Below are 19,800 nucleotides of genomic sequence, written 5' to 3'. Positions count from 1 at the left end.
CAATCAAAAATCAATACGTGCGGTTAGAGCTTTTAAGTGTGCGAAGCACTGCGAGGGAAGCATATCGTATATTATTGAGGAGTTTTATTTAATACGTAATATGTGCTCTGATTGGGTAGCTTCTCAGCCGTCCGCCAATAGCATCCCTTGTATGAAATCAACTGGGCAAACAAGCTGAGGAAGCATGTACCATAAATTAAAAGACCAATTGTCCACAGAAATCTGCAAACCAGTGAAAAATCTGTGATATATATTTAGATATGCTTACATTTAAAATCCGCGATGGAGTGAAGCTGCGAAAGTCGAAGCGAGATATAGCGAGGAATCACTGTACATCACTTTTCTACGTAGTCACCTTCCTTTGTGATGCAATTTTCCCAGCATTGTATGGCATTAATGCCATCAGCAAAAATGTTTTTGGTTGAGCATGTAGCCACTGATCCACTGCTGCTTTCACAGTAGTACGGCCATTTTCGAACATTTTAATTCACTCATAGATGACTCTACAAGAGAGAACTTTATCCCCATACTGAGCACTGCTCCCAGCACACCTTCTGCCCACAAAACGTGCATGACAGGATGCTGTTCCTCTTTGGTGCAAATTATAAATTTCGCAGCCATCTTCACTACAGGGTGTCAGCTCTTATACTAAACTGCAAAGGCAGCAGGGTTGCCAGACAGAACTAGTCACATGACACTCTCAGACACAACCAATCACTACTCCTCCCGCCTTCACCATTTCCAATGAAAATATAAAAGTGCGGAAACTTTTTGAACGTCCCTCGTAATATATAGGTGTGGGCAAAGGTAGGTTTACAGTTGTGAGTATGCAAAACACAGAGTTTACTTTTATATTATTTATTTATTTAATTATTTATTATTGTATTGTTTATTTGTATTATTTGTATTCTTATTTGATTTCTTCTTATTGTATATTTTGTATCCTTACTTAGCAAGTAGACTACAAGAATGTGTAAATAATAAAGGCCGGCAATTTGAACACTTACGAGATTGAACCTAAGTACACTGTGCCATTGTGACATTCTTTTGAGTTAATAAAACTATTGAGTTAATAAAGCTGCTGTAATAATCATAACCCACTTTTGCCCACTCCTATATTAGTGTGTTCTATACCTGTCTTGATAACTCAGTGTGGTGTTTGCTTCCTGTCCCTGTGTTAACATGGATTTTCTCAGGGTCTCGATTACATGCATAAGTAGCCATCTGACATTTCTAAATCGACCAGGTGTCTTGTGATGGACTGGCATCTGTTCCAAATTCCTGATTCCTACCTTGTGTCTTTTGGTGTCAGGATAAGCCTCACCATTTGCCCCGAACCTCTAATGAACATATGTATATGCATATATAGAACTGTGCAAAACTTTAAAGCGCATTACATAGATCAAAAAAACATTGGTCCTAGATGTTTTTTTATTTTCTACTAGCTGAAGCCCGCCATAGCATACAGCGATGTAAGAATAGGAACAGAAAACAGTGAGAAAGGAATTCAGTATAACAAAGGCTTAGGAAACCACCGTCACAGTATAACGAAAATAGCAAGGAGCGAAACCAATGCCAATGGTTGAGAAAGTACCTTCCTGTAGCAGGCTACGAAAAAACATAGACATATATAGATAGACACCGCATTCACTGTGTTGCCCAGTCGACATGATAAGTCAGCGTGTCCGCCCTATTGCGAGTGGTAAAAGTGCCATTTAAACTAATACAGGTAGACGTGGATACCGGGTTTTATGATGAAAAAACGTTTCAAACAGTATCGTTTACATATTACAGATTTTGGTGAATCGTTTACATGCAATTATTTATATCCATGTATACACTAAATGCGTGCATATCCCATGGTCTTAGAGTTGGTGGGCGGGGCTCTCTGTCTTGCATGCGCTCTCTGTCTTGCTTGCCCTTAGTTAGAGTTGGCGGGCGGGGCTCTGTGAGTTGGCGATCGTGGCTCTCTATCTTGCTTGCGGTGTAAAGTCAACGTGGCTCAGAGGTCAATGTGGACTTTTGCACAGACGAAAGTGACTGAGACTGTGTTTGGTGAGTTGTTGCGTGCCTCGAGAGCGACGGTTACAGTTGGCGTGCGTGGTTCTGTCGTGCGTATCCCATGACGTGGTAGGAGGGTTAGAGTTGGCGGGCATCGCTTTGTCAAGCGTATCCCCTAGTCTTAGAGTTGTCGGGCGGGCTCTGTCTTGCTTGCGTTCACTGTCTTGCATGCCCTCAGTGTCTTGCTTGTGCTCAGTGTCTTGTGTGCCCTTTGTGAATTATATATACAGGTATAGATTAAGTGTGTCCATAGAAAAATATTTATTTGAGTTTCAAACATGTTCCTTGTAAAAGTGAAGGAATGCAAACACATCATTAAATGTTCCCAAAGAAAGAATCTGACATACCAAAGGAGCACTTTCCAGTTCAAAAACTTGAAGTCTTTATAGGCATATAGTTTGCTGTTTGAATAAGCTCATTTTTACAGGTGCTAATGATCTGTTATAAAATTTTGTAGAACCAATTAACTTAGATTAATTAAATTAGAACACGATTAACTGAAATAGAAATAGCTGTGTAGAATAATAAACCTGAGCAAGGGACAGCCATACTACAAAAGGTGAGGCTGCAGAAGATGTGGCCTGTAACCTGAAAAGCTTACATCATGGCAAAAGACAGCATAGTGACAAGGCACAAACGTGTCATCTTGCATCACCAAGGTCTCTCCCAAGCTGAAATTTCATGGCACATGGGTGTTTCAAGTTGTGCTGTTGAAGGTCTTCTACAGAAGTACAAACAAATGGGCATGGTTGACAACCAGTGGTGGCCGGCCACAGAAGCTCAATGTAACAAATAAGAAATATATCAAGCTTACTTCTCTTTGAAGACAGAAGATGGCCAGCACGAAACTAGCAAAAACCACTGGGACCCTGCAATACCCATATAGCGTCTGCAGAAGTAGTCTTCATGGAAGAGCTGTGACCAAAAAAACATTATTTCTAGGTAGAAATAAAGTCAAATGACTTGTGTATATGTGAAAACATATTGGGAGGGGTGCAGAGAAAATGGTAAAGGGTGCTCTGACTCAAAAAGAAGGGGGTTTGTCTGGAAATAAAACATGGATGAATGTCTACAGGCTACATTGAAGCATGGTGGAGTTCCCCTGAAGATTTGAAACTGCATGTTTGATCATAATTGATGGCTCCCTCACTCCTGATAATTACAAGTTGATTCCTGTCCATCATGCAATACCATCAGGAAAGTGCCTGATGCACAGTACTGTATGTTAAGAAGTAAAGGCATTGCGTAAATCATTACATAATGGAGCCAATCCCTGGCAGCATCAGACAGCAGGCAGAAACAAGGCCCTTCCATTGTAAGGCATACTCCCACACAAAGGTGCACTCACACCCAAAACCACACTCACACTCAACTACGGCCAAGTATGAATTGCCAGTTACGCTAAAGTACACTTCTTTGGGAATGTCAGCGGAAACCCAGGGACACAGGGAGAACATGCAAAATCCAAATGGACAATGACCAGGTGCAGGGCTTGAGTCTAAGACACTTGATCTGTAAGGTAACAGCAATAATCACTGTGCCCAAATGCTTCTTCAGTGTGCAATTAATTGTTAAATATTTGATTTATGTAAGTGTTCCTAGCTAGAGCCTGTTTTGGTGCACTTTGGTATGCTCTTTTGTCTTATTATTCAATTAATTTCTTTCAGTTTATGACCCATAGACATGTTCTTCTTATGTCTCAGTTTTGTCAAGGAATCCCAGGTTCTTGTCATACCCTCCAACCATGCATTAGGTTAGCTGGAGATTTTAAAGTGAGTTAGTGTAAGTGTAGCCTGCAATACTCTCATGTGTCCCACAAATGATTACTTCCTGCCACTTAATGGTGCTGACTACTGGTTTTTCACGATCCTGTAAAGCACAAAACTGGATTAGATGATGGATCACTGGATATTCATGGTAACGTGCTTGAGAGACAGTTAAAGCGTTTAGTTGGGATGCACTGTGGAAGAAAACCGTACATTAGATCATTTGTCAGTAAATCCCTTAAATTCTTGTCCATTTCTAATGCACTTGCTGCAGGTTTTGAGCACTGAACAGACAAAATGGAATAGCTTTCTTAAGGAGACATATTTTATGCAGAAAGCTCTGCTAAAGATTAGTTCTAGCAAAATAGGATAAAATGGGGGTAGAAAAAAAAACGGCATCACTTGGCGCTCCACTTGAATGCCTGATTTTAAAACCAGCTTGTGCCCTCATGAAATAGCTGGGACTGCTGGCCTGATTCTAAAAAATGAGAAGGCATCTCTATGGTACTCTAAATTTGACATCAGCACCATCCTTGGACATAAATATTAATAGGGAAAATAAACTGGATGTATAATATTAAGTGAATAGTGTTTGGTTTCAGAATAGTAGGAATTTAGATCACTTATTTTTCAAAAACACTAAATGTTTTTATATTATTATTATTATTATTATTATTATTATTATTATTATTATTATTATTATTATTACCAATTTTAAATTTGATTACATAAACTTTATTAATCCCATGAGCAAAATTTCAGTGCATAGAGTGGCATAAACATAAAAAAGAAGGATACAGACTCACAAGACAAAACAATCAATCAATAAATAAATGCACTGTATATTGTACAGTGTGACAGATTGGGTCCTCTGTCACTCCCTTGAACCCTTGTCCAAGACGCCAGACACATGGTAAAAGTCCAATAACTTATTTTATTTGGACAATAATGTGCACCAAGCACCCTTCTCTCCACGATACTCATATAATTACACCAATACACTACAATAATTCTCAATAAACAATCCTCCACTCCCAGACGTGCTGCCACCCTTCCACCCAGCTCGGCTCGCCGTCTGGGAGCTCCCACAATCCTTTTATAATACCTTACCCGGAAGTGTTCCAATCCCCAGTCCATGTGATCTCCTATCACTTCCGGGTCAGATCAAAAGTCCTTTTCTTTACCCCGGAAACACGTCATTTCCCTTTGTCCATGTGACTCGGACGTACTTCTGGGGCGTAAGGCAAATAATCATCGTTCCTCCCTGCAGCGTCTCCTAGCGGCCCCTATGGTATCCTGCAGGGCTGTGAATAAAGACTCCAATGTCCATGATGCCCTGCTGGTCTTCGGTGCACCTCCATACTGCAGGGAGGGCTCCACCTGGCAGCGTGGGTGTATTGGCCGGGATGAACAGCCAGCCATACATCACAACAGATATTTCAAAATTAACTTAACGAGTACACTGCATGGACTAAATTGCCTGATGGCAGTGGGGAGGAAAGACCCCCAGTGGTGCTTTTTAGCATACTGTGGTAGAATGAGCCCGTTGCTAAAAGTGCTTCAAGAGAGCTCCTCCTGGAGGGGATTTTTCATGATGGCATCCACTTTTGGCACTATCCTCTTCTCTAAAACAGTTTGCAGTGTGTCCCGGATTTGCCCTGTGATAGAGCAGGCATTGTGTTTCTTTTGAGCTCAGGTTTCTTTCTCGGGAGACTGCAGCATAGAACACCACAATGGCTACTATGGACTGATAGAACTGGATAGTTTGCTGCACACATTAAAACACCTGAGTTGCCTTAGGAAGTCCAGTCTACTCTGGCCCTTCTTGTCCAACACCACTGTGTTGTCAGACCAGTCCAGTTTGTTATTCATGTGAACCCACAGGTACTTGTAGCTCTGCACCACTTCCACGTTCTTCCCCTGAATGGTGACTGGTCTCACAGGCTGTTTGGCACGCTAAAAGTCCACCACCACTTGTGTTGCTGATGTTGAGTTGCAGGTTCTTTTTCCCGCACCATAAGATGAAGTCCTCCATGACTTTCCTGTGCTCTGTGACATCTCTATTATTAACAGCCTATGATAGACGAGACACCTGAAAATTTCTGTATCTAATAAATAACATTCAATGCATGCATAAAATATAACCCATCATATAAACATTATTTTCTGGCTGAATTTAAAACCAATAAAACATATTTTGCATTTTGTAGCCGTAGTCTTCACATGTAAGGTAGATATAACAGATTAACACAAGAAAATATATGCTTACGATTATTCAGAGCCCAGATAAGATAAGAGTAATCCTGAGGCTGACACCTGACGTCTTAGTGTATTTACTAGGACACTGCCAGCAGCTTACGGCTACTTCTTCTCCATCTATTCATTTCTGACCCCACTTCCTCCAACCAATGGGAGTGGATGCCCGAGTCTATCCCATAGATATCCAAAGCAAGACAAGAACTACTCTTGGGCAGCACACTATTTCTTCAGCTCTTATGTGTTTCTTTTTCTTTTACCCTTTGGTTATTGTGTGTCTTATATGTTGGGTTTTATTGTACAGCACTTTGGTCAGTCTTGATGTTGTTTTTAAAGTGCTTTATAAATAAATAAATAATAAACATTCTACCCCAGGGCACAGCTTTACATGTACTTCACTAGCTAATTATTGCAACCTGAACATGTTTAGGACACAAACAGGAAACCAGTGTATGCAGAAAAGAATTAAAGCTGATATGAGTAAAACATACAAATTTTACACATGCAGCAGTAGGATTCAAAACTGTTGTCTTGGAAACGTGAGAGAGTATCAGAAATTATTGACCACCTTGATACTTTAGCTAACAAACTACTTTTCCATATTAGAACTGGACATATTAATATTTTATAAATCCACAAGCAATGAGACAATCAAGGTACAATTAAAGGTGGAGAGCTATCTATGAAGGTACAGAAAAATAGGTTGAAGTGATATGGACATCTGATGAGGAGAGACAATGCATAGGTGGTTTAAGGAGTGATGTGAATGGAAGTGCAGGGGGAGAGAAAGCGTTGGAGGCCAAAGCACAGGTTGTTGGACAAAATAAAAAAGATGAAACTGGAAAAAATCTAATTCTCAGCTAGAGGATCTGTGCAAAATGTTTTTAAAACCTGTCAGGATCGAATCAATAACATTTTAGAATAAGCACTTAAATTGGGGGAAATGATTTTCTCTCCCTTTTTTTTCTACTTTTAAAGTTTTACTCTTTGTTGGCCTGGCTCTCTTTCTCATGGGTGGGGTTGTTTTGAATTTAGTTTTATCAAGTTTGGCTTGTTTTATGGAATGTTACTTGCTTTTAAGAAATTTAATAAAATGTCTGATTGGTGAGGAGGTGGAGGACTGAGCTGTTTTAAGAAGTTTGATTAAGCACATCAACCACACATAGAAGTGGGAAATGATGAATAAGATGGGGTGATCTCATGGCGACTTTGCACACTCTAAATAACTCCAAGGAGGTGAAAACACTGTGTTAATTGACGACTATAGATACATAAAAGTAAACACATAACAAAAATAACAATTTAATAACACTTTTGGCCTACCTTCAAGGATCATGAATCAGGATATCAGATAGGATGAATTGCACTCAGACCAACCTCAGGATAATTCCCATCACTCAACTCTTTCTTTCTTTCTTTCTTTCTTTCTTTCTTTCTTTCTTTCTTTCTTTCTTTCTTTCTTTCTTTCTCCCATCACTGGACCTTTAGCCCCACCTCACCTTTAATTAAGTTTAAATCAGCTTCATTCATTTTCGTATAGTGCTCCTTACTGGGTGGAGGTGCAGAGCATTGTGAAAAGTTCACGGGTAGATCCAAGTTGTTGAACTGCAGCCTGTTGAGAATGGACAAGAGAAAACCAAACGCTCCAGTCCGCAGCATCCCTGGACAAAATAAACCACTATGGGGGTCCATGGTCAGTCAAAATAAACAAAGTCAGAGGGTAATTGTGGCATATGAAAGAAAGAGTTAAGATACATTAATAACAGTCAACACTTTAAAATGCACCCTTACCCACAGTACAGAGTCATCTGATATCAAAAACTGCATTAATTCATATGTCTTCATATTAATTTAAACACCATAAGTTAACCAAAATGTCCTCATGTTTTAAAGGGCATTATCAGCACATTTACTGGCTTTTGTCTTTGCTCCTTTCAAGTGGGAATTGTTCCCCATGGCAGGATCTTGCCCATATGTGACTGTGATCTTGTCAAGGCCCCTAATCATCTCAACCAGCTGACAAAAGCTTTTATTTTTCTCTGATGCTGATTACCTGTGTTTACACAATACAAAAAGTCCTAATAATAGACAATAGATCCTTAAAGACAGGCACAACTGGAGATTATGAGTTTGCTTCCCGGGTCCTCCTTGTGTGGTGAGTGCTTTGAGTAGTGAGCAAAGCGCTATATAAATGTAAAGAATTATTATTACTAATTAAAACTATTAAGAATTAAATTACTTATATATTAAAAAATGTGTTGACAGGAATGAGGAACTTTGAAAACTTCTGAGCCCCGGCCCTCGTGTCATAACAAAGTTGACTGTTTCCATTCCATTCCATCTCATTAATAATTCGGACATAGGAAGAAGCTGAAGACCCCACACAGATGATGACAGATCTGAAGAACTAAACCAAATTTGCTTCGACAGTGGGAGAGCAGCGCTAACGACTCCTCCACTGAGCTGCTCTCTTATATGCCGTATGTAACACATGTTATGCTGTGTATGTGCAGTTAAACCCTCATTTAATATTGAAAAAATCACCCGGGAAAGGTTAACGCTACTGCAAACACCAAGTGTAATGACTGCATTACATTTCACAGTGCATGTGTCATAGTGATCCACTATGTTTTTCTGTTTTTGATAGCAGGCTAAGTGACTTCTACATGTCTGATTAAAAATCTTATAGCACGGAGAATGCCAACCACTATATGAGCTGAAAGCGGACCTGTGCTAAAATAACTATGCTAGACTTGTCTGCCACACAATTTTGTCTTCATATGAAATGACAGTCTTCACGTTTCATTCAAAATAATCAAGCGCTGAAGTGGGAAGTAATCTGGCACCATGTTAAATTGAGACCTGGGGGTATTCTAGTTATGAAGACCAAATTGGATGTGCACATTTTTTTTTCAAAGGCTAAGTTTTTCTGTGCCAAGAGGTGTGAGATGAAGCAGCCAAGAGCCCAGCCTGATTTGAAGATGTGAATTGCAGGTCTCATGGTGGCTAAAAAAAATTCTGTCTAGATTTCACTACGCAGGGTGCTTAATTGAGTAGTCAGAGACTCATTCAAATGAACTTCTAGAAGCCATGAGGCAAATCTCAGACTCTGTCACAAGAGTAACCTGCTAGACAGTTAGGAGGTGTTACTTTGGTGGTCCCATTAGTACAAAGGTCAGGGGAGTATCAAAGCCAAATACAATAAGAAGAAAATAAATATATAGACTGAACTATTATGTATTGAATTTCATTTTATTTATTTATTTGTTTGTTATTTTATTAAATTTAATTAAAAGCAAATAACAATTCATACAATCAAATCATACTTAACAAAAGCAAAATTCAACCCCCACCCAAAACAAAGAAAGAGAGTAGAGCCCGCCAATAAAGCAAGTATTTGAAGTAGCAAGGAAGAAAGAGTATCCTTTAATCCTACACAGAAACTTATTCTAAAATGTTATTGATTAGATCCTTCTATATGCTTAAGAACTTTTGGACAGATCTTCTGAACGAGAATTAGATTTTTTCCAATTTTAAGTAGTACAGGACATCAGTTACCCACTGACTTAAAGGCGGTGGGTTGGAATTCTTCCGATTGAGCAAGATAAGTCTACGTGCTAGTAGTAAAATAAAGGCAATTACAGTTTGTTTGTCCTTCTCCACTTTAAGCCCATCTTGGAATCCACAAAACACAGATGTGAATGGGTTAGGACTGATTGTGACACCAAGGTTGTCTGATAAGCATTGAAAGGTGTTTGTCCAAAACAATGTTCTTTTAATGCCCGGCCAAAACGCGTGGCCCAGTGAGGCTGGAGCTCGATTGCAATGTTAACAGGTTGGATCTTGCCCTGAAAACATTTTGGATAGTTTTAATCAAGATAAATGTGCTCAAGAGAAGATTTTGTGTTGAATGATTGAGATCTTTGTGCATATGGTGTGAGAGTGAATTCTGTGCATGGCTGCTTTCCATTTGTTTTCTGAACTGTTAAGTGAAAGATCCTTTCCCCATTGTGCCCTGGGATCTTTGAAAGGACGGGACTTTAAAATGTTTTTAGAAATTGTAGAGATGCCATCTGAGTCTTCAAGACTGATCAATATTTCTAATGGAATAGAAATAGGAAGAAGATGATATATTGCATTTTATAGTTAATTTGGAAAGTCTGTCTCCTTGCAATTGACCCAGATGTTGTGCATCAAGCCAGACTAACTGAAAAATAACAGTGATATTTTATTAAAAAGGGGATTATTATAAATAGGACAGTGTAGCTTCATTGTAATCATTCTAGACTCTTTAGAAATTAATAATTTATTTTCCAGTTAGTCTGACTCAATGGCCAATTGCAATGAGACAAATTTAAATATGCCTATAACATCTATACTCTATACCTGTAAAATGTATACTTTTCTTCAAGGCCTCCACTAAAGTGAAGAACTCACACTGCCAGAGGTAAAGATGTTTGGCATGCCAGTGTGGGAAGGTCGAGGTCACTAGAGAATCTAGTGGAAGAGAGAGAAAGACCAGTGAATAGAAAGAATGCTATACTATAGGTGACCTATCAGATGCTAGTGGTACCATGTCAACTAGGGAAACAGAAAGAGGCATTGGAGGACTGGCAAAAGACCATAAGATCTCTTGGTCAACTCACAGCAACACAGTGTGCATAACAACACAAGAACGTAAGATGTCGGACAAAAACAAGAAACTACCATTTAGTCCATGAAGATCTTTTGTTTGTTTAATAGCTAAATTGTCCTAATGTCTCACCCAGGTACTTTTTAGAAGTTGTCATGGTCTCCACTTCAGTTATAAAATTTGGTAATTTATTTGCAGTGCAACATGGCCTACAACCCGTAGAAGAAATTGTAGACCGACACTGCTAATTGTGTAACATTCAGAAAAATGTCTTATATGTGAGGCAACCCTTACATCAAAAAATGTCAATAGCTTGTGAAAGATAGCTTTTCATAGTTAAATTATGTTAGCTTGCAGATTCAAACTTCCCTTTCAGCAAATGTCTCTTTTTGTATTTTTTAGGTCCAGTGGAACACATCCATCTGTCAGTACCCTTTGTGGCCATCAAGAATAAGGAAGTGAATCTTACAGCTGTGGTCTGGCCCAATCGCTCCAGAACGATTACATATTTTTGGTGGTTTGGAAACAACACTGAGGTTAAGACCTTTCTTGCCTGAATTATAGTCATATTTTATGTACATTTAGAACATGTAGTATTTTGTTATATCTAATATATACATGTTTGTCTAGTATGCAAATCCACACTATTGAAACTTATCTCGCCACATTCTCCTTTTTTACAGACTGTGTTTCTTTCTAAAATTTTTGGGGAACTTTATTGAGTGACCTCACCAGCTATTTATTAGGGACGTTCTCCTAGAAGGAATTTGTGGGATTTGGCAGAGGAGTGCAATGTTACTCCCTATGGTTAATTTATTTCAGTTTAAAACTTTCCAGGTCTTGAATTTATTTAGTGACTTATACTTTGTTCCATCCTGGGTAGTTCAATGTACCCCTGCTAGTCAGTAATATAAAATATAGATAGATAGATAGATAGATAGATAGATAGATAGATAGATAGATAGATAGATAGATAGATAGATAGATAGATAGATAGATAGATAGATAGATAGATAGATAGATAGATAGATAGATAGATAGACAGCAGCAACCCAAGCTTTTCCTAGATGGCCTCCCATCCAAGTACTGGCTAGGCCTGAATATATTTCCTGATGATTGATGATAGATAGATAGATAGATAGATAGATAGATAGATTTGAATGGTTTTGACAGACACATACAAGAACTTCTCAAAATGTTTATGCAGTGATGTTGCATGGGGAAAGTAACAAAGTAGCAATTCCAAGCCTGTTAGAGTGATTCATCCAGACCTATTTACAGTTATAAGCTGCTTATAAGGACTAGATTTGTGTTTAATAGAAAGGGTCTAAAATGTAAAAAAGTCAAATCTGTGACACACTGTATTAAGTACAATGCATGAACTGCTATTTGTCCATTTTCTACCATGCATATTCACTTCAGGATTATGGAGAGCCACCCAAGACACCATGCAGGAAAAAAACAAATACTGCTAGATCAGATTGGGAACCACAACAACACATTATGACATTCTAGAGGCCAAAGTTCCATATGTGCTTCACCAATTTCATGGAAAAGTGTGTTTTTGGGATACATCCATGAAGCAAGTCTAAATGAGGTGCCATTATATCTAACTTATTCATTTAGGCCTGCCTTATTAATACTACGGAATTCTGAGAGACATAGTAAATATATATATCTCCTAAAAAACTATTTTAGAATCAGTGTTATATTAGAAAACTCCTTTTCATTAATTTGATATGTTAACATTTTGTTCCTTGCAATGGTCCGTAGAAAAGGGTGAGGTCTAGTATTGATTTCTGTGTAAATCCTGATGGTGAAACATCACTGATTTCGAGGTTTGTTTGAAAATTTGTGCAAGGGAGACTGAATTGAATGCAACATCTGCTGCTTACACTCAGTCCATCTTTTCTGCTAGTAGTCCTAGTCGTAGCACAGCAACTTTAGCTGTGCGGCACATCTATTTTTAAACTGTAATGCAGGTGTTATCAGGGGACAAAGCTCATCGACTGTATTTCATTGCTGAGCGTCACTATGGTACCTGCTGCTTCACAGGGGTTTCCAATCCCCCAAAACCCCCGATAATTGACTGGGAGTTATTTTGTTGTGGTGCTTGATAATTCACGGGATATACATCAATCATGTGTCCAAGCTTCATGGGAGGCACATTTACATTATTAAGATTTATAAAGGTAAATTGCTTGAATTATATTTCCATTTTATGCAGTTAAAAACTTTTTTTTTTATTCAATGTGTCCACCCGCAGTACAGTTTGTGGTTTACTTTGTGGTACAAAAATAAGAAATTTGACATCTTCATCTTCAAATGTGATGAAATTTTTGTAGGGGGTGAAAACATAAACTAAACATTTTCTAGGGATGTGGGGCAAAGAAAAGGTTAGGAACCACTGGCCCCTAGTAGAAATAAATATGATAGTAAGTAATAGTTGTTCACTCCCTTAATAAAAAAGAAATGTAATTCTTTTCATAAAGTAAGTAATCTAGGAAGATCTAGGGTTGGTGAACATATATATTCATCATCAAGAATACAGATAAAAGTATTTAATTGTATAAAATCTAGTTTTACACTATATTTCGTAGTACCCATGTGACCTGGGGTTAAAATATGGTGACTGACCATCTTGTGTATCATAAAAGTAAACTAATAAAAATAGCATATTTCTGCCCCAAAACTTGGGTGAACCTGGGTGAATCTAAATGATGGCCATTAAACTGACAGAGAAAGCAGAAACGAATCAGAGAGAAATAGTAAATGTAGGAACCAGGAACAAACATGTTACTTGCACATTAATAACCTAAGATTTGCACATATTGAGTCCGTCATTGGGCTGGAAAGTGAGTGACTGGGTGATTTGCATATTTTAATTTTCATTTACCACTCACAGTCATCTTTAATTCGGCCTCCAGTGCTGTGTTTGTACAGTATGTTATATTAGATCACACAAACTCCCAAAATACATAATCACAGTTTGTGAGCTGAATAGCGGGTGGTCATTTTATACAGAAAAGTACTAGGTACAAAATATAGATTTCTATCAACTTTTGGGCTATTTCTGTTTATCGGAAGTGGTACTTTACCTTTTATTTATGCAGGTGCAAAGTCCAGCTTATTAAACTTTACTTTTATAATAATTGTTCAATATATTATTAATTTCATTTGATTTGTTGTTGATGGTTATTTAATGTTCAAAATTTAAAAATATAATCATTGTCTTGAAGCTTACTCCTCAAATATCCATCCCAATAGCTGAGTATATGAGAAAGTCTAGGGGAGACCACTCCCAAATTTTTTTATATGCAAACGACCATTAACCAATTTTAAAAGTCTTAAATCAATCGCTTTACAGGACAACCAATATGTGTCAGTGTTTATAATGCAGAACTAAAAAAAAAAATAAGAAGAACAAATCTTTGTTTATTTGATGTGTATTTGTTGTGAGCCACACTTTCACCTTCAACTCCAGTTTGATTCCTTGGTTGTGAGTCTTCCGTTTTTCTTTCCTCTGAGGTTTCTAGTTTACTCCTACAGTTTGTTGTCATGTTGTTTGTTTCACTGGTGACTCCAAATTAGATGGCCATGAGTGTGAATGTTCCCCCAAATGGAAAGGAGTCCCACCTTGTTCATGCTTTGAGCAGGCCCAGCTCTCTTGAAAAAGTAGATTTAGTTTAAAATTGCTGACTTATGTTTTAAGTTTAATAAAACTTGTAATAAAAATATAAGTACAAATTTGGAATGGCTTTAACTTGGATAGCTGCATATTTGCTGTATGTGCACAGAAAACATTGTGGTAAGCATTTGAAGACTTTCAGCAGCACATTAATCAAAACTAGAATAGTTTACTTCTACAGTTACAATATATAAAAAAAAATTCTTACCATTTTTAAAATGACAAGTTTACATGCCATTTTTTTTCTGTCCATAGTCTGTATTGATATATTTATAATGACTCTTTTTTTGATAATCTTTATTAATTTAAGAGCTGCTGCTGATTTGATTTTAAAAGCGTGGGTACAGTGAATGAAATGATCACATCATAAAATCAGGAGAAAATGTTTCATATAGGACTTTATTTACCTTCAAGTGGAATTAATAAAAAAAAAATGAAATGGCTCTTTGGATTACAGATACACAAATCAGCTCAGGCTTACACGATGCAATCACTTTTTCAATAAAAGTCCATCTAATTGGACTTGGGGTTTTAATTTTTATGACATTCATTCTGTTAACTAGCTCAAGAGATTAGATAGCTGTAAATTGTTTGATTTTATCAGTATGTAATCAAATATATATATAATTAACAACAGACAATCATTAGGGCCGCTCATCTGCTGAATTTCTGTTATAAGCGGACTCTTTATTTGCCAGGTTTGGCTGTACTTGATCTAAGCACTGGCATAACATGAGACGATAACTTGCAGATCACTGTTCAGAGTGAACTCTAAATATAAAGGTTGACCAACAGATAGGATTTATGTGATCGTAGCATCATCTATACATATAAAGGAAAGTTGTGATCCGAGAGACTGTGTTTGTGTGTTTGTGGAGGGATTGAGAGTCAAGGCGGGTGGGGGAGTCACGAGATCATCTCCCCTCCCATTCACATCATTTCATTCACTTAATTTCGCTCTGAGCTGAGCTCCACACCTCACCGTTCTTTTTCCTTAGTGTTTAGTCCTCTCTCCTTTACTGATTTACTGTTTACTAGACACAGTACTTACTGAATAGTATTTTTAGAGTTTCTACTTAGTGTTTCTTATTGTTTAGTAGACGCGGTATGCCGGATTTCCAGGCGGTGTTGCGGTTTACTGTTACTTTCTACTTCGTTTTTGTACTTTAGTGTTTAGTAGACTTTTACTTTATCTCATTTACTGTTGTTTTTTACTGTTGTTCCCAGCTCTGTTGCCCTTTTTTACTTTATCTCATTTAGTGTTTTGTAGACTTTTACTTTATCTCATTTACTTTTGTTCCCGGCAGTGTTGCCGTTTTTCCCGTTTCTGTTTTTTATGTAGCATATTCATGAATTAGTCATAGAGACAATTTATATATTTTGGCTCCAGGAGGATAAACAAAAAATGTTGTATATAATAAAGCTCTATAAATCGCATGTAGATACATAATTATTCCAACTATACAGCGACTGCAGCGAAGCGCACGTGGTCTGCTAGTTATGGATTAAGATTACTCTGATAAACACTTCTTCTGGTCTGGGAGCCAAAGTCAATTTTAGAATCTTAGAGAATATGCAGGAAGCAATGCTGGAACTGAACGCAAGACCATTGCAGGACAGTCACTTTATAGAGCTGATGATCAATCAAATATAAATTTAAATAAATAGGGAAATCCTACATGGACACAGGGACAATGTACAACTTCCACACATAAGGTGACAAGAATTCATCCTGTGCTCCAGTTAGAACACCAAAAGAAATCTAACCAATTGTATCAAAAATGTTGTAAGTCGCCTTGGATATAGGCATCAGCCAAATAATAAGTAAATGAAAATCTAAAATGTTTTGCAACAATACACTAACGTGCTGCTCAGGGAGGCCAAACAGTACAATTTATTTACGTAAAAATGTTTAAAAGGAACACTTACTAGTTTTGCATCTATGCTTGTTTAATGAAATACCACTTTGACCAAGTGAAAGCCTTTCCATTATACTTCTCTTTTTCTGTGATGACAATCATTCCTGTCTTTGGGCTTAGATATACTTAACGCTACATGACGCGTAAGTTTCAGGACGCTGCTGCTATGCATGCAGTATAATGACTATACTTGTGCATTTGTTTTATGTAAATCTGGATGATACCACAAGGTGGCAGAAATCATCATGGTGTGAAAACACCTTTTGGTTTCTTCATGTTGTGAGTTAAGAGAAGAAAAAGGTTAAAGATAAAAAAATTCTTGTGAAGGTGCAAAAAAGACAGCAACAGCAACCCAAAAGATGTTATGTGGGACCTCTAAATGTATTGCATCATTACGAAGGGGAATATGCAACGTTTGTATTGCGTATGTGAGAAATGGATGAAGAAAAGCACCATGAACACTTTCATATGTCAGCATTTAAGTTTGATGATTTGCTTCATCGAACCATTCATAAAACATTGAAGCACACACACTGATCCTATTGGAGCTGCAATGTGGCTTGCAATAACACTGTGTTATCTTGCAACAGCTGAGTCCCCACTTCTTTTCTCTGACATTTTCTGTGTTGCACAACCATATCTGTCTCGAATTTGCTTCCATTTCATCTTGCACATTTTCACATCCACTGCCAGTTTGATGCCAGCTGTTCTGAGAGACATGTTTATCACTATGGAGATGTTAATAGTAAACAATGATGCTGACGTCACGTATCAAAATTTAAACACGCATGCAACCCAAATTTTTGCTGGTACTGGTCGTGTTAAATTCTGACGACATGCTCAGAGGATGTGTCAAATGAGCGTTCTGAGCATCAAGTATATCCTGGACCTTACACCATGCAGTTTTATTTTTTAGTAAGATTACTCAAGAATGCCAGACTGTATCAAGTCAAAACTAATAAATATAGGTTGATGCAATGAAAGTCATTTAAATTAATATTAAAAACAAAGGTCAGCGTCTCAGGAAGTCTCATCATCAACAATCCTGCTTTGTGTATAGTTGGTCATCCCGTTTCACTTGTCTCATGGGTCTCCCTAGGTATTTCAACTCTTGGTGACATTTTTAATGATCCTGGCTCCAAACATTCCAGTCTCTGATGTCCGAGTTCGGTATTTCATCCTCCTCTTTTTTCTGTTTTTTACAACTAAGGTCTCTTCTCAAAACATACAACATTTCCCAATCTTTGACTTTAATCTCCCATCCACTTCCTATTCTCTACTTCTAGACCTGTGGCATCTCTGTATGCAGTGACATGTGCTGAGGTTCATGGCTGGTGAGGCACGCACTCCTTCAGACTCAGATTTACAAATATGTAAACTCAAAAGAGGAGCTTATTCACTATTCAACTGACAGCATGCACATTGAGTACAGGTTATGTTTCATATCTCATCAGCATTCTTTACACACACATAGGTATAAGTTACATATTTGGCTAAGAAACAACGTTACATGTATAGCAGCAAGAGAGAGCGAAGCATTTGCTCTGCACCTGCCATGTGTTCTAAATTTGCCATTGCAATTCCACAATTCATAATCAAATTTAATGCAAATGAAAGTATAGAGTGGTGTACAAAAAAATGGATTTCAAGTTTGCCCTTGATTGAAATATTTAGTTGTTTTAGCTTTTAATTCTGATGCTTTAATCAATTTTAATACAGATTGTTCAACGAAAGGATAACAAGCAAAACAAAAGAATATTTTATTTAAGGTCAAAATTTAGTTTTTAAATATTGGATTTTTTTTCTTAGTCTGATCCCATTTTTTATAAAATTACACGTATTTGTAAATGAAGTCCATGCGCCTATCTTTCTCAACAAAAATCTCTGTCACTTTCTTGTAAAAGTCCTCCTTATTTTCGTTTGGTATAAAAAATCTAATCTTCCATTTTGGCAGTAAAAATAAAAATAAACGGACCACTGCAATGCACTTGACTTTCTGTTATTGCCGGCTTATTGGCACCCAGAGTCTCTCCGTAGAAGAACATCAGCAACGAGCACCTATTGGGCTCATATCTGCCCCCTGCGGTGTGGCACGGTACTGTCTGCCTCACCTAGTGCCTTTTTACTGCTATTTTATGTCCGATTAGCAAGACTAAATATGTCACACACATTCATTAATGATATTAGGCAGACTGTGGAAAGTCAGGGTTTATAATAAACGTGTCTGCAAACATTATATTGGCGACGTACAGCGAGACAGCAACAGGCACGTGCCAATTGCATGCATCAACCAAGTGTGTGAGGGAGAGCAACGACAGAGGTGAGCCTTCACTCATCGCTGCCACAGTTCCCGTTTCTCCCCTGTATTTGAACAGAAAATGCGCCAATTCAGCGATTTTGACTATAAAAATGATCAAAATTATCGGAATCATACAAAAATCTAATTTATAGCACAGACCAATGGACACATTTATTTTATGTTATCATTATACATTTTTTTTTTACTTTTTATGATGACAGGTGAGGGTCCGCACATTCCTGTCTGTATTCTAATTTGTGCAAGGCCTCCAAACGACCTTTACCAATTCCATCTGTTTTGCTGCTGGTTGTAGTTAGGATGTAGCGGGTTGGATAATGAATGGATGGACATTCTCTCTTTTTCAATGTTGTCTAATCTTTTTGGAAAACTGTTTTTAGTAGTATTTTACTTTTGTTTAAGCACCCTGTTCTTCAAAATATTCAGTTTATGTGCGGTCGTTGCATTTTTTTTACTCCCTGAAATTGTTATGCCATGGGTCTGTCCACTGATTGCTGTTGTCCTTTCTACCTATCCTGAACCTACATTTTTAAGGCCCTGAAGCTTGAGCTGTTGGGGGGATGGCTTCACAATGAGCAATGTTGCTGCATGACAGATCACCACTGATTTTTTTTTTTTTAATTTTAACATCTACATATCATATTTTGATTAAAACTGCTATACTGGACTATCTCACATGTCAAAGTCATTGGTGTGAATAATAATTTCCTATGCTTTATAGTTTACAAGTTATTGGGGGGATGAAAATTAAAGTCGCTTTTGTGGCCAGTCTAGGATTAGGGGCCCTGAAGCTTCTTTAGTTTTATAGTAGATATTTGCATGTGGTTTGGGAATGCCCTTCAGTCTCAGTTTTCTGGTTGTCTATCACTAAATTTCTATCGACTTCATTTCACAATAACATCCCGCTTTCCCGTATTGGACCTCCCTTTCTCTTCTACCTAGCAGAGGCTGTTTTGTATAGCAGGAGTAAGCTGTTCTGGCACAACAGCAGCAAAGACATCCTTAGTTTCTTGTTGCAAATCTGCAAGCTTCATTTTTTTATCTCACTCACAGCAGCAAAAAGCAGTGAACAAAAAGTCATTCACTTCAAATATTACAAAATGGAAAGCTGTAGCGGAAATTCTGCAATTATTACAAATATTACAAATATTATTATTACT

General features: G+C 37.6%; 1 protein-coding gene across 1 annotated transcript in view; it reads left to right on the top strand.

Moving 5' to 3' along the window:
• The window catches only part of sorcs3 (sortilin related VPS10 domain containing receptor 3), a 1,218,933-nt gene that overhangs the window by 1,101,124 nt on the left and 98,009 nt on the right, over positions 1–19,800 (top strand). Inside the window, exon 20 of the mRNA XM_039776558.1 lies at positions 11,119–11,252. Within this exon, the coding sequence (XP_039632492.1) occupies positions 11,119–11,252 (134 nt within the window). The remainder of the gene's footprint in view (positions 1–11,118; positions 11,253–19,800) is intronic.

The sequence above is a fragment of the Polypterus senegalus genome, chromosome 1 (genome assembly GCF_016835505.1).
Source record: "Polypterus senegalus isolate Bchr_013 chromosome 1, ASM1683550v1, whole genome shotgun sequence".
Lineage (NCBI taxonomy): Eukaryota > Metazoa > Chordata > Cladistia > Polypteriformes > Polypteridae > Polypterus > Polypterus senegalus.
This window is presented reverse-complemented; position numbering and strand designations above follow the sequence as displayed.